Source organism: Tursiops truncatus, chromosome 15 (assembly GCF_011762595.2).
Source record: "Tursiops truncatus isolate mTurTru1 chromosome 15, mTurTru1.mat.Y, whole genome shotgun sequence".
Lineage (NCBI taxonomy): Eukaryota > Metazoa > Chordata > Mammalia > Artiodactyla > Delphinidae > Tursiops > Tursiops truncatus.
The window spans coordinates 41,041,339-41,054,975 of record NC_047048.1 but is presented as its reverse complement, the minus strand read 5'-3'; the positions used below and the strand labels follow the sequence as shown (position 1 = coordinate 41,054,975).

At 44.0% G+C, this 13,637-nt stretch overlaps 1 protein-coding gene across 6 annotated transcripts in view; it reads left to right on the top strand.

The window, feature by feature from the left end:
* Window positions 1-13,637, top strand: part of RALGAPA2 (Ral GTPase activating protein catalytic subunit alpha 2) — a 281,557-nt gene that overhangs the window by 182,678 nt on the left and 85,242 nt on the right. For all 6 annotated transcript variants that reach the window (XR_012326196.1, XR_002174846.3, XR_012326195.1 and 3 more), the window contains one exon: window positions 5,453-5,611. Coding sequence is in view for 3 of the 6 variants with exons in the window: in XM_019927549.3 (XP_019783108.1) it covers window positions 5,453-5,611 (159 nt within the window). In the remaining 3 variants the exon portion in view is untranslated. The remainder of the gene's footprint in view (window positions 1-5,452; window positions 5,612-13,637) is intronic.

Sequence of the window (13,637 nt, the reverse complement as noted above, 5' to 3'; positions counted from 1 at the left end):
GAGTGAAGGCCATGGCCTGAGGTACATGGAGACTGGTTTCCTTTGGATGCGACCTTGGGGTCGCTCTCCTCAAGCTACACTTGTCATGGGTCTGAAATATCCAGCTTGGCACAAACTAGGTAAAGAAATGCATGAAAAGCAATCAGTCGTTTAAGTCTTAAATCCTGAGATTAAGATTTAGGAAAAGGAAGGGTCTTAAATGTTGTTAACTTTGGATCTTCTCTCACATGACTGTTAACTGAGAGAAAATGATGCTGTCAACCTCTCGGGTTGGCCAAGGTCATCTGACGTAAGGACCCTGTACTGATGGGGTCAGAAAAAGCAGGGGCCCCCCAACCAGGGCTGCTGGGGGGCAGCTTAGCAAACGACTGTCAAGATGGCAAGCGCAGGTGCGCTGCTGCCTGGCTGCCCTCCTCTCGGGCCCCCACCTCTTGTTCTCCAGAGTTCAAAGGAAACCTCCTCCACCTCTGAGAAAGCTCTGCAGGGTTCCCCCTATGCTTTCTAACCTGCAGGATGTCCACCTCAGGTAACTTGCAGGAAGTGAGGGACATCCTAAGAGAAGAGGACTTTTTACTCTGGGGAGAAAGCCTAGGAATCTGACCCACGTCTCTGTTTGCAGATGAGAACATCTGGGCCTCGCCTGCTGGTGGGTGGCAGAGCCCGGAATCCCTGTCTCACACCCACTCTCTTCCTGCAAGGATGCCAGGAACCTAGGGCAGTAACTGGTGGGTGGAAAGCAGACCATTCCCATGCCTGATGGGCGGTGGCAGGAGGGCGGGGGGGGGGGGGGCGCGTCTAGCATGGTGGCTGTAGCCAGGGTTCAAGTGTGTCTCAAGGTACTTCACCAGCCTGTGCCTCAGTTTTCCGATCTATTAAATGAGATTAAAAACACAGCCCACGTCCCAGGGTTGCTGGGCAGTAGGTGAACAAGGCCTGTGAAATGGCAGAGCGTGGTGCCGTAGCATCCCTACCCGTCAGCCCCCGTTGTTGCTGACCGGTCTGATGGACTCTTTCCTCCTGGCCTGTTAGGCAGGTGATTGATACTGGCCAGAGGGCCTCACTGCACCTGCCTCATTTCTCTCCTCCGTGGTTTTGCTCTTTCATCGCTGCAGCCACAGACGTCTGGACCATGTACACGGTGGGCGGCAGAGCTAGTGGTATCTGAGAAGTTGGGTCACAGCATGAGCAGATCCCTGTCACAGCGACCGAGGGTATCGGATGGACAGAGCATGACAGGCTTTCACTCGGTGGCCACGTGCTGGCTCCCGAGGGCCTGGGGAGCTGCCTCCACATCTTAGGTTTTGGTGGCGGCGGCGTTCTTAGCGAAGGGGACTCTGCCCGCAGGGATGCCACCTCAGATTACCAAGACCCTAGGCAAGACTCACACCTTTTTATTGGCTGTACCTTGTAAATCGCTGCTACTCTGCAAATGTGTCACCATATTCTATGATTTTCATATGACTGAAAACTATTTTGTTAAAAGACAGCTTTATATTTTAAACATTTTAAAAATTATTTCCTCAGTAAGAGTGTCTTTTTTTTTTTTTTTTTTTGAGAAAAGACAGTGTTTTCTTGATAAAGCACCATGTTATGAATACTTTTTCGGGGCTCGGCCGGGTTGTAAGTTTCCCTACTGTAATAATCAAAATGCAGCTGATACCTTTTGCAGCTCCAAGATTTAGCATCATTAGTGGCAAACTCTGTCAGGATGTCTCACAGCTCAACTAAAAATCAGTCACAGGAAAAGCAGCCCCACAGTTCCTTGACTTATTCTGACTAAATTGCCCCTAACAGCTTAAAAATGAGCTGCAAAATTCTAAAGTGATGCATGCTCTCCCCTGCCCCCATCACGGGGGCACTTTTTCAACCCTGCAATCTGGTGGCAACCCCATACTGAACTTTTGATCCTTCACTGCAGAAATTTGTTAGCTCCAGCTAGATTAGATTTTTCACAGCTAATCTGACTGCTGTAGGGGTTTGCAGAGTGGGGACAGAGCTGTGCTATTGGATTTGTCCAATTCATTTGACTCCAGGACTATAATTGCACTTATGTCTTACAAGGCTTTTATAGCCTCAGGCTGCCCAGCCACATAAAAAACAAATTGGCAGTGATACAGTGCGAGTGGATGGGATGAAAGGCCCACATTATCAGACTGCAGGCAGCACTGTTCTGGCAGGAAGTTTCTTGGTTAATTTACAAATAAAACTTAGATTTTAGGATGGGCACACTGTCAGCTGAACAATGGGGATGTCAGGCCTGCCTGTTACTTAGTTAAAAGTAGCAGCCGGGCCCACTGAGGAGCAGGAATTCTTCAATCACACAGACGACTCCTTCTGGAGCCAGCTGGCGCCATAATGCAATTAGTCGGGGAAGGAGGTCAGCCCATTAGGTGTGTCCCAGGGCCAGTGTCACAGTGCGCGCTGCCTGGCAGCGGCGGGCAGAAAGTCCCGGGCAGAGGGACTGCAAAACTCTGTCAGGATGAGAAGTGGCAGCACACGAGCTGATTTCTTAAGGCTTAAGCCCTGGGCGCTCGTTCCGAGCCTCTTGTGTGTTTGAAGTAGTAGCTGGCGTGAAGGACGGCTCCGTCCAGATGACACACGACTCTGGTCAACGTGACTTGTGTGCACGGGTTTCTCACTTGAGGGCCTGTCGGCAGAATTCTCCAAAGCTCACAAAACAACGTCTCCGTAATGAAACCCCCTTTAAATCGAGTGACACTTGGAAGCTTCCAGAGTATTTCCGTGTGTTCTGACATGGTTGACAGTTTGGCCGGGTTGATCGTACTTGTTTTACCTGCCTGTGTTCTTGTCGTGGGCAGAAGAGGGTGTGTCCTTGCTCTTTGTTCAACGACCGGTCCCGTGGCCTCAGCTCTTAGTTCTGTGCGTTGCCTAATTAAACTGACGCGTGCGGAGGTCTGAGGCACATGACCCTGAAAGCAGCTTTCAGATGATGAATCTCGTGTTATCACCACCTGCAGAATCGCCACTGGGAGGGTGGGCCCATTCCTGTGATGATGTCCTCCCTTGCCCCCGTCCTGAGGATATAGTTGCAAACAGAATTAGGAGAGACTTCATTGGGTTATGTAATCGAGTTACCTAATTTAGAAAAGGGAGGGTAACTGCAACATTTCAATAGTCACCGTATTACCTCAGAGCTAATGCCTTGCAACTTACACGTCTGGCCAGGGAGCTGTCCCAGGTTCTGGGGTGCTGGCCTGTGGCGGGACAGCCACACAGGAAGGCTGTTCCGTAGGTGTGTTGGTCCCATTCAGAAGTTCATGCCAGCCCTGCATCAAGGGGCACAAAACTACCCAGAAGGTTGGCTCTCTCTGTGGGGCGAGGAGAGTGGGTTTGCACCCTGGGGCGGCCCCGGCTCTCACAGTCCCCTTCTGCTGCTCTAAATTCCTCCCAAAGTTTCCATCTGAAACTACTCCTATTTCCCTCAAAAACATGCCTTTATTGTGCTGCTGGTGAGCTGCTACCACGTGTTTGACTCCAAAAGGATTGAATTTCAGGAGTGCGTCGTGAACTCCTTGCATGCTTTACTGAAAAGGAAAAAGAAAGAAAAATGGAAATAGAGAAAGAAAGAGATAGATGCCTAGTGTTACTGTGAAAATCCAGGGTCTTCTTTTTTAACTATTTATGTAACGGGTTGGTACACCTTTTGCCTGCTACCCTTTTAGTGTTTATATGTAAGAGAGGAGGAAAAGGAAAAAGACATGTACTGGGTGATTTTGCATTTTGAAAGTTGTAGACACCGTTGAATTTTTCTGCACTGTCGTGGCTCATGCTCAACGCCTGCAGTGGCATGTGTCGCAGAGCCCAGGTTCAGACTCAGCTGAACAGAGCGCCTCACCTAGGAGCCACCTGAGATCGCACCTCACCGTAGGTGCAGAGGTACAGTGGTCCCCAGAGGTGTGACAGAGGGAGGGAGAAGCAGGCATTGCAGCAAACCAGCCTCCTTTGTGACCTTGTAAACAGAAAGGAGACCTATTGGGGTGATCTCAGGTTTTCCCTTTGTGGTCAGAGAGTCTATAAAGAAATTGTATTTATATTAAAGTGTTTTAAATACATAGTACTTCAGAGCATCCTTTTTTATACTTTAAGACAAAACCAAAGCATTAGCTTTGACATAACATCTCTGCTGTACTAAAGTGCCTCCGAATCTAGTCACTTTTAGGGTTCACCTGTTAAATAAGCTAGGAAGCAGGACACACTTTGTCATGGTGGTAGATGGCCTCCTTCTGCAGTGTGTGCAGGGCCAGGATGTCACATCCTTAGGAGGCGTCCAAGGGCCTTCACCAGTCAGCCTCTGTGGGTTTAGGACTTCAATTTCAGCCAGCATTTTAACCTTTACAATCGAGTTTGCTTGAGTCACACTGCCAGGCCTGCCCAGATGACCTCACCTGCACCTTCTCCAGCCTGGGACGCACAGTCACTGTGCAGGACCTTTGTCGAGGGTGTTCTTGCATTGGACCCAGCTGGGCCCTGAGGGATGCTCACAGGTTCCCTTCCTTGGAGGCATGGGAAGCCCTCCTCGAGAGGCCAGGAGTCTCAGACTTGGTTTTGGACCACGTGACCTCTTGTGTATAAAGTGATACACGAGAGGGCTGGGGGAGTTGAGCTGTGACAGCGCAGTTGCCCTGGCTACAGCTTAGATGGCCATGGGCAGTGGAGGCCAGGTGGGTCAGAAGCCCCAGCCAGCTTCCGGGCCGCCCTGCCTCCTACACCGTGGCAGGGGTGTGCCCCGCCTTCCTGAGCCCCCTCCCCTCCTTATCAGACAGCATAAAGATAACGTGGCCTACCTCAGAGAGTTAGTGGAAAGACTGAACAAAATGTATGTGTGAACAGACTTTCTCTACAGTAAGGCACTCTTCAAATGCTAGGTACTAGTGCTTGGTATTAGTCTCTTATGAAATTTAAGTTACACATTAGTTTCTTAACAAAGGTAGTGTTATACATACTTAATGGTTTGTCATAAATCTAGTTTTTATGCATTTGGTAAGGATTGTATTATAATGGCTTCTGTTCTCTTACACTCATCTTCTGTTTTTCTTAATAACCATTGAATTCAGAGCCTACTGAAGCTCTACTGTAATGTGGAATAAAAGTCTCACACCATCCACTGTGTAGAAACATGCTCAGCCACATACTGCGTCAGGCTTTGCTGCAGGAGTAAAATTAAATTTTTAACAAATCCTGGAAAAGGTCTTGTACCTGCGATGCTTACATGCCTCTCTCTCGGTTCCAATGTGTTTCATAGCAGGGCGAGCTGTGTTTTTTTCGTGTACCTGTGCTTTTTTAAAATCCCCACAGAAGGCATCGGTGTTGTAGCCTTTTTTGGTGGTGAATTATTTTTGCCTCTGTGTATAATAATTCAATTTGTAAGCCACGACCCCTCCTAAAGTGCTGTTATCGCTCTGATTAATAAGGAGCCAATTTGCCGTTGCAGCTCCGTCACTTGGGGAATGACGAGGTCCACATCATCTGGTCTGAACACTCCCGGGACTACCGCAGGGGGATCATCCCCACCGCCTTCGGAGACGTTTCAATCATCATCTACCCCATGAAGAATCACATGTTCTTTATCGCGATAACGAAGAAACCCGAGGTACGTTTTCACCGCGTTATTCTTCTGGCTCGTACAGGCGTTTGCCGTATGATTCGCTGTTACTGAAAAACAGTGATACCAGTATGCTAAAGGGGCCACTTTACATGTATGTGACTTACACATGCTAAACAGGAATTAAATATGAATTGGGATTTTCAAAGAATCTTTCATCAGGAGCACAGAATTCTGTATTTTATTACTGAGACTCTGAAAATTATAATGTAAAGACACGTATGGTTTTTTAAATGTTTTTAATTTTTAAGATTTTATAATTTAAAGAAATTGTCATTTAGAACTTGGGGCATGTTGATGAATAACAATAAGAGTTGAATGAGCCCCTTGTCACATCTAGCATTTTGTGGGTAGCTGTGGGTACGGGATCCAGCCTTGCCTCTGCCGCTGCTAACGGGGGTCAGTCCTGAAGGATCGTGGAAAAGTCCTAAAGAGCTGGGCCTCCATGGCTCGGCCCATGGCGGGGCTTCTAACAATGGACGTGCCTTGCCACCCGTCAGTTCAGCCGGGTCCATTGGCATCGATCATGGGAACAGCCGGAACCATCCAGGGCCTGAGTGCCGGGACCTGGATTGGCTTCCGTTTCTGTCTTTGCCCTGCCTTTAGTGGTGGTTTAACAGTGCTTGATACAGTGACTTGATTTTATTTGCAACTACTAATACAAGGTGAGTTTTTTGGGGTTTTTTTTTTTTTAGTTTTTTAATTAGACATTTAGTGTATTAATTCTCTCCTTCTCAAGAAAATGACTTGATATTAAATACAACCTTCATTTCCATTCCAAATTGTCCTCCTGCAGGAGCTAAAAGTTACTGTTCTAAATACTCGCTATTTTTAAGCTTTAAAAATAGTAGGTAAAGATTTCCTGGGATTTATAACCTAATCTAGTGTTCAAGTTGTGAGGATTAAACGAGCTAAGAAATGGAAGGTGCTTCAAACAGTGCCTGGTCCGGAGGAAAAGCTACTTAAGTGTTAATGATAATAATAATTATTATTATTGCTATTATTTTCTTTGTTATTGTTACTACCATGAAAATAGAATAAATAATGACAGTGCTAGTCAACTCCTGAACTCAGAAAAGCCCCTACTCTGGCTGGTGAGAAGCCTGACATAAAGGGAACCCTCTTTTCTATTCAGGGAGCAAAGATGCCAAAGTTCTTCGTGTTAAATATTTGTGTTATCTTTGGTTCAAGTCTCTGTGCGTGCGAAGTGTTCACGTTTGTATAAGAAAATGGCTCTTAGTGCTAATAACATTTGCGTGTGTCCGTGAAGGACATTAATTTAAAAAATTAAACTGAAAATTTTAATATTAGACAACCAATAAATTCAGTATCCTGTAGCTTTCAAAACTGGAGAATGTGTTTCTTTAATATTTAGTATGGATTAACTGGCTTTATTAGTTCATTTTCAACACGGCCCTCTAAAATGTCATTTAATGTCCTAAAAATGTCACTTTTATTTTTATAGTAAATTAAGAACATAAAAGGCATTTGAGTTCACTTCATAGTGTCAAAGTGATTTTTGAAAAGGTACTATAATGCATGAAAACAAGTTTCTTTAAAAAATGTGTAAGTTTTATAAATTTGGCCATAAATTCTGACAAGATGAATCGAGCAAATCGTTTTCTTAATATTTCAATTCAAAAAGCCTAAAGGGAAGAAGAGAATAATGGCCAACTGGAAATTTAGTGTTATCCCCACATTTAAAGGACAAACCATTACAATGTAATAAAATTAATCCAGACATTTCCAGGGCAAGTGTGGCTGACCTTTTGTTCACCAACCACTGACCCCAGGGTGAATGCGAGAGGCTTGTGGAGGGAAAGTCTGTTTGTTTGGCTTCGGTCCCTGGTATTTAAATTGCATTCCCTAATCAAATGAAAAGGCTGTCCTCTCTATCAGGTTACAGAATCCATGGCAACATTTGGCCTTTTATATCCATAATGTTAGCCTTTTTGTTCGCATCTAAGTAGAGACACCTGGAGCAATGTTAACATTAACCGATTTAGCATTAATAGCTTCATTATATAAGAATTTCTGATCAGATAGCTGTTACTTTTGTTATATTGCTTCAGCTTGTATTGTTGTCATTTTTTATCTCCCTGCTTGGCAACCAGGCAATGATTTGCAAATTTTTTTTGTCTTGATTAATTAAGCAATATAATTATCAGTAACCACGATGCAGCCTTTGCTCAACAAAGCTTCAGAGAGAAAACAATGGTAAGTCTGTTAGTATGAATGCATTCCACGCGTCCCAGATGCATGAGGATATTATGAACAATGAGGGGAAAGGCCGCCTGGGAGCGGGGACAAAGGGTGCCACGCAGACTCGACACACTGCGCATACCGCCAGGGACGCGCCGCGGGCTCCCGGGGACACAGACGCCTCGTTAGATTACAGCTAGTCAGCAGAGATTAATTCTCAGCCATTTGGTGCAATAATTTACCCATTCCCCAGTATTTTAACCAGAGCGCCTTACCACGGAAGGGAAGGCTTTGTACTTGAAAGGTTTATTTAACCTTGCCTACTTTTAGGGATCGCCACCAAAATCAGTATTTTTGCTTAGAAATTGTCATGACGCAGCTGTTTGAAGTTGAGGAAGCTCCTTCTCGGGAGGGCAGGCTGTGCACGAGTTTCCAAAATGATAGGTAGCATCAGAGCTGTCTGTGGAGGACCTGTATCTTCTATCTGAACGTGGTGTGACTTTGTGGTCTGAGTACACTTTACCAGCCTCTGGGTAGCCATACTTCTCTAAGAATAATTTTAATCCTTCTTTAGGAGGGAAAAAAAAAAAAACAAACCTCATCAGTACACAAAAGTCCTGCTCACTGGATAGAGTCATGCATATTCAAATTGTACTTTCATTCACTGGGCCTCATTAATAGCCTGTGTAATAATGTGAGGCTGTTTGTAATACAAGCTCACAGACAGCACTGCTTCCAAGGCCTTTGAAATTGAACATATTTCGCTTTTTCATCCATACACCTCCCTTAAATATACAAATTATGTGCCTGGCAGAATCCGCCTCCTCTTCATAATACAGCCTTTGCAAAACGGTATGTCGAAGGACCACGGCTGTGTTCGTGTCAGGCAGGCATCTGAGAGGGTCTGCTCCCTTCTTGAGCTTTTCATTGAACTTTTTAAAAGATACATTTAAAAAAAATCAGTGTGCTGAGAAATGTAATACCATTGTTAGGTTACTTTCAAGATAAGTCTGTCTCCATAAATGTGGATACCGTAGCCTTTGGTCACGGAAAAGAAATGTGCTGTTGTCAGACTTGTGGTTTTTCCTACTTGTATTACTAAGTCGGTAGTCAGAGAAGACGTACACATGGGGCAGAACGTGAGTGATATACAGGGTTTGTTAAAGCGCCCAGTCTGTTCTGCAGAAAAGTGATTCATAAAGTCTCCAAACTGCAGGAGGTACCCGTGTTACTTTCCTTCTTCCAGTAATTGGAAACAGTACGGGTACTCAGCACATTGGCTTGTATGAATTCGTGAAGGTACGTTTTAGCATTTTTGTCATGTTTCTCTCCAGGCACATGAGTGACTGGCTGGTGACTATCTGACCAAAGGGTAGATGAGCAGAAGAAGCCTTGACCAGGAGCAGTTAAGACAAGAGGAAGCTGTGGGAAAGCGTCCTCTTTGTCACCCCAATCAGTGTCCATTTTGTAAATGAAAAACATGTTAACATCCTCTAGACTCTCCTTACTTGGCCATGGTAGTTATGGGCCTGGGAGGAAAACAGGTGATGACTCAGTCCTTTCTAAGAAGCACAGGCAGGAGAGAGTAATAGGATAGGAGCTGGGGACCGCAAAGTTCCAGTTCCTGTGCTGCCACAGTGGGGGGTATCTTGGGCAAGTCTCTTAATGTCTTTGGACCTTAACTTCCTCAGGTGTAACATTCAGGTTGGGGACCAGGGTGTCTACAGTCCTTCCGGGGATTCTAAGCACACTTTAAAGAGGATGGGCCCTCCTTGGGTCCTCGTGTTCCTAGATGCCCATCCTTTCCCTAAGTTGCCCTGAAGCTGCCGTTGAGGTAGTTTCTGGCTCCCTTGCAGGCTCAGCAGCTGTTGTGTGTGTGTGTGTGTGTGTGTGTGTGTGTGTGTGTGTGTCTCCAGAATGACACCTAGCCCAGGACCTTTCCCTGGAGTAAGTGCTCAAAATGCTAGTTAGGGCTGATGCACCAGAAGCCACAAGAGCACCTGCACATGTGAGACCAAGAGGAGCCAGTGTTGGCACCTGTGTTTGGAAGGAAATCTTTTCCTAGCGTGGCTTTATTATAAAGGGAATGTGTTTGACTGCAACATGGTTATGTAAATTTCCTCTTATTTCAAATGTTCAATTTTCTTATTTATCTCAACCCCAACCAAATAACCTTTTTGAGATTAAGTCATACATTTTAAAATACTTTGGGACATTCTCAGGGAAAGTAAGTTGTTAGTTTTTGAATATGTAAAGAATCATTTATTTTGAAAAGATAACTGAGAATACTGAATAACCAGAATTCACTAAATATGTTATTAAGTGGATTACTGCAATATGTTCTGTTTTGGTAATTTATTATTATCGTTATTGGGAGTTTTTAAAGTAGAGGAATGACACTGGGAACTTTGTGAAAAGGCAGCTGTCATTTGCAGATGTTATATCAAAATCAAATTTCTTCTCTAATTCATGGCCACTCCTAATCTGAGGCATTCCCTGGATACAAGAGATCTATATTATTCCTTTTGTCCAGTTTTGAAAGACTATCTGAGTCACCCACAAACAGTTGCCAAAGAATAATAAGGAACATTTATTTATAAGATAAGCCTCAGTACAGATGGAAAAGAATCTGTAGCCTGTTATTAACTCATAGCTCCTGTTTTATCTTTCACAACAATTTGGCTATTAAGAATTCCTTCTCAATTGATTTTCCTCAAAAGTTGCCATTGTTTTCCCTTTTTTTCAGTTGGTCTTTGATAATACATCTTCCTGCTTTTGCCTTATCCTCCTCCTTTGGCCAGAGCCAGCCTGTGTAAATGTATCCTGAGTGGCCATTGGAAGAGCCCGCTTTGTGTCAGAAAGTAGGACAGTTCTCATCCTCTGCCCCAAGTGACCTCAGCAGGAAAGGCCTTCGGGCCCACGATGCCCACTCTCTGACCCCTCGGCAGACACGCATGTGCCTTTCAAATCTCCTGCACGCGGCTGCACACACCCTCGGCCAAAGCTGGGCAAAGCAGGCTGGGGTGTCAGGAGTGTAGAGAACTCCTCCATAAGCAGGACACTGGCCCAGCGCCCCCAGAACAAGAGGCGTACTTTCTGTGCTGTAGTTGAAGTTCATTAGTTTGTTATATTGGGTTTTTTGTTGTCTAGTTTTCTTCATGAATTCTTTTATCACAGCTCCATCTCACTGATTACGGGACTGCTTTTTAGGGTTAGGATGAGGGTTAGGGACCTCATGACAGGTCTGTGGAGCACTTCTCCCCCACACCTCACCATGGCATCAGCCAGACTTTTGTATAGTAATAGGAAACAACCAAAAGAGCTGCACATCTGAGACCTTATCCATGAAGTCTCTAGAGAAACCCAGACACAACAGGGGAGTCAGAAACGGAGGCATCCAAGGAAGCTTTAGCCTCTGACACCTTCATCTACAACTTCAGCAAACCATAAACACAGCCTGACTCCTAGCCAGACAAACATAAAGCCTTACACTAAAGGCCTATTTACTTCAGTTCCTTTTACCTGGTATATCATGTCCAGCTTTCAACAAAAAAATTACAAGGCATACTAAAAGGCAAAACAACCCCCACAGTTTGAAGAGACAGAGCAAGCATCAAAATCAGACTCAGATATGGCAAAGATTTTGAAATGATCAAATCACGAATTTAAAAGAACTACGATTAATATGCTAAAGGCTCTAATAGAAAAAATGGACAACATGCAAGAAGAGATGAGTAATGGAAGCAGAGAGATGCAAACTCCAAGAAAGAATTAAAAGGAAATGCTAGAAATCAAAAACACTGTAGCAGAAATGAAGAACGCCTTTGATGGGTTCACCAATAAACTGGACGGGTGAGGAAAGGAACTATGAGCTTGAAGACATGTCAATAGAAATATCAAAACTGAAATGCAAAGGAAAAAAATGATCAGAAAACTGAACAGAGCGTTCAAAACCTGTGGGATAATTATAAAGTGTTATATACCCCTAATGGGAATACTAGAAGGAAAAGAAAGAGAAAGAAACAGAAGAAATATTTGAAATTATAACTTAAAGATATTTTTATATAACGTATTTTAATACAATTATAATATGTGAAAAATTTCCAAGTTGATGACAGATACCAAACCACAGATCCAGGAAGTGTAGACAACACCCAGGAGGATAATACCAAAGTATCTACACCTAGACATATCACATTCAAACTGCACGTTGCAGACTGAATGTTTGTGTCCCCCCCCCACCCCCCAGAATTCATATTTTGAAATCTAACCATCACTGTGATGGTATTTAGGGGTAGGGGTAGAAAGATGATTAGGTCATAAGGGTGGGGCCCTCAGGAGTAGGATTGGTGACCTTATAAAAGAGGCCCCAGAGAGCTCCCTTACCCCTTACTGCGTGTGAGAACACAGAGAGAAGACAGCCGTCCATGTACCAGCCATCTTCTGACGTCTTGTTCTGGGACTTTCCAGCCTCCAGAACTGTGAGAAATAAATTTCTGTTGTTTATAAGCCAGCCAGTCTATAGTACTCTGTTAAAGCAGCCCAAACAGACACTACCAAAAATCAAAAACAATGGGAAAATCTTAAAAGAAGCCAGAGGAAAAAAAATAACAACTGTAGAGGTTCAAGGATAGGTATTACATTGGACTTCTAGCCAGAAATCATTCAAGTTAGAAGCAAATGAAGTAAAATATTTCAAGTGTTGAAAGATAAAAACGACCAGCATGGAATTCTGTATTCTTCAAAAGTGAAAGAAGAAATGAAGACTTTCTCAAACAAAAATTAGGAAATTTGTAGCCAGGAGACCTGCCTTGCAAGAAATATTACAATAAGTTCATAAAAAAGAGAGAAAATATTACAGAACAGAAACACAGATCTACTTTAAAAAGGAAGAGCTTTAGAGAAGGAATAAATGAAGGTAAAATGAAATGTTTTATCTTCTTATTCTTAATTGATCTAACAAATAACATTTTGTTCCAAACAATAATAGCAACAATGTATTCAGTGATTATAACTTATGGATAAGTAATGAATGACAGCAGTGTTATAAGGATGGGAGGGAAGAATTAGAAATATTCTGTTATATGGTACTTGCACTACCTGTGAAGCAGTAAGTGTTATTTGAAAGAGGACTTGGATTAGTTATAAATGTATATGTCAAACTCAAGGGCAAACACTAAAAGAAGTAAAGTGTATATAAAATATACACACACACACACGTATGTGCATGTCTGGAGGACAGGGCCATGCCTCCCCCTCCACATCCCACCCTGGACCATGGAGCACATGAGAAGTGCTTGGAATTTAACACATTTTAACTTTTTATAAAGTTTTCAGTCCATGGACTTCTCAGTCTTTCTGACAAATAACGTAACTGGTATTTCTTTTTTCCAACGGAAAAGTTGTTATACTTAAATGCAATTTTTTAACCAATGTATCTGTCACCCACTTTGGCATCTCAGGCACAAATGCAGGGCCAGAACACACCCTCTCAGTTCAGAAGTTCATATCGTGGGATCATGAGCTTCCCAGAGGGGGAAACTGGCAGGTCCTGGAATCCTAGACACGGAGGGTAGAAGCGCCCTGAGAAACCACCGGTTCTGACCTCACTCACGCACGGATGACCCTGTGAGGGTCAGCCTGTCTGTGCAGCCAGCATCCCTGGTGCCTACAGCCCTGTGAATAACCACGCCCAGAAATCACTCCTTTCCCTTCGGCCTCTCATTTTGGCCCTTCGTTATTTCCAGTCTGGCACTTGATTCTCTCATTGTTCATTATAACTTTTTGGTTGTTTTAGGTTGACTTTGGGGAT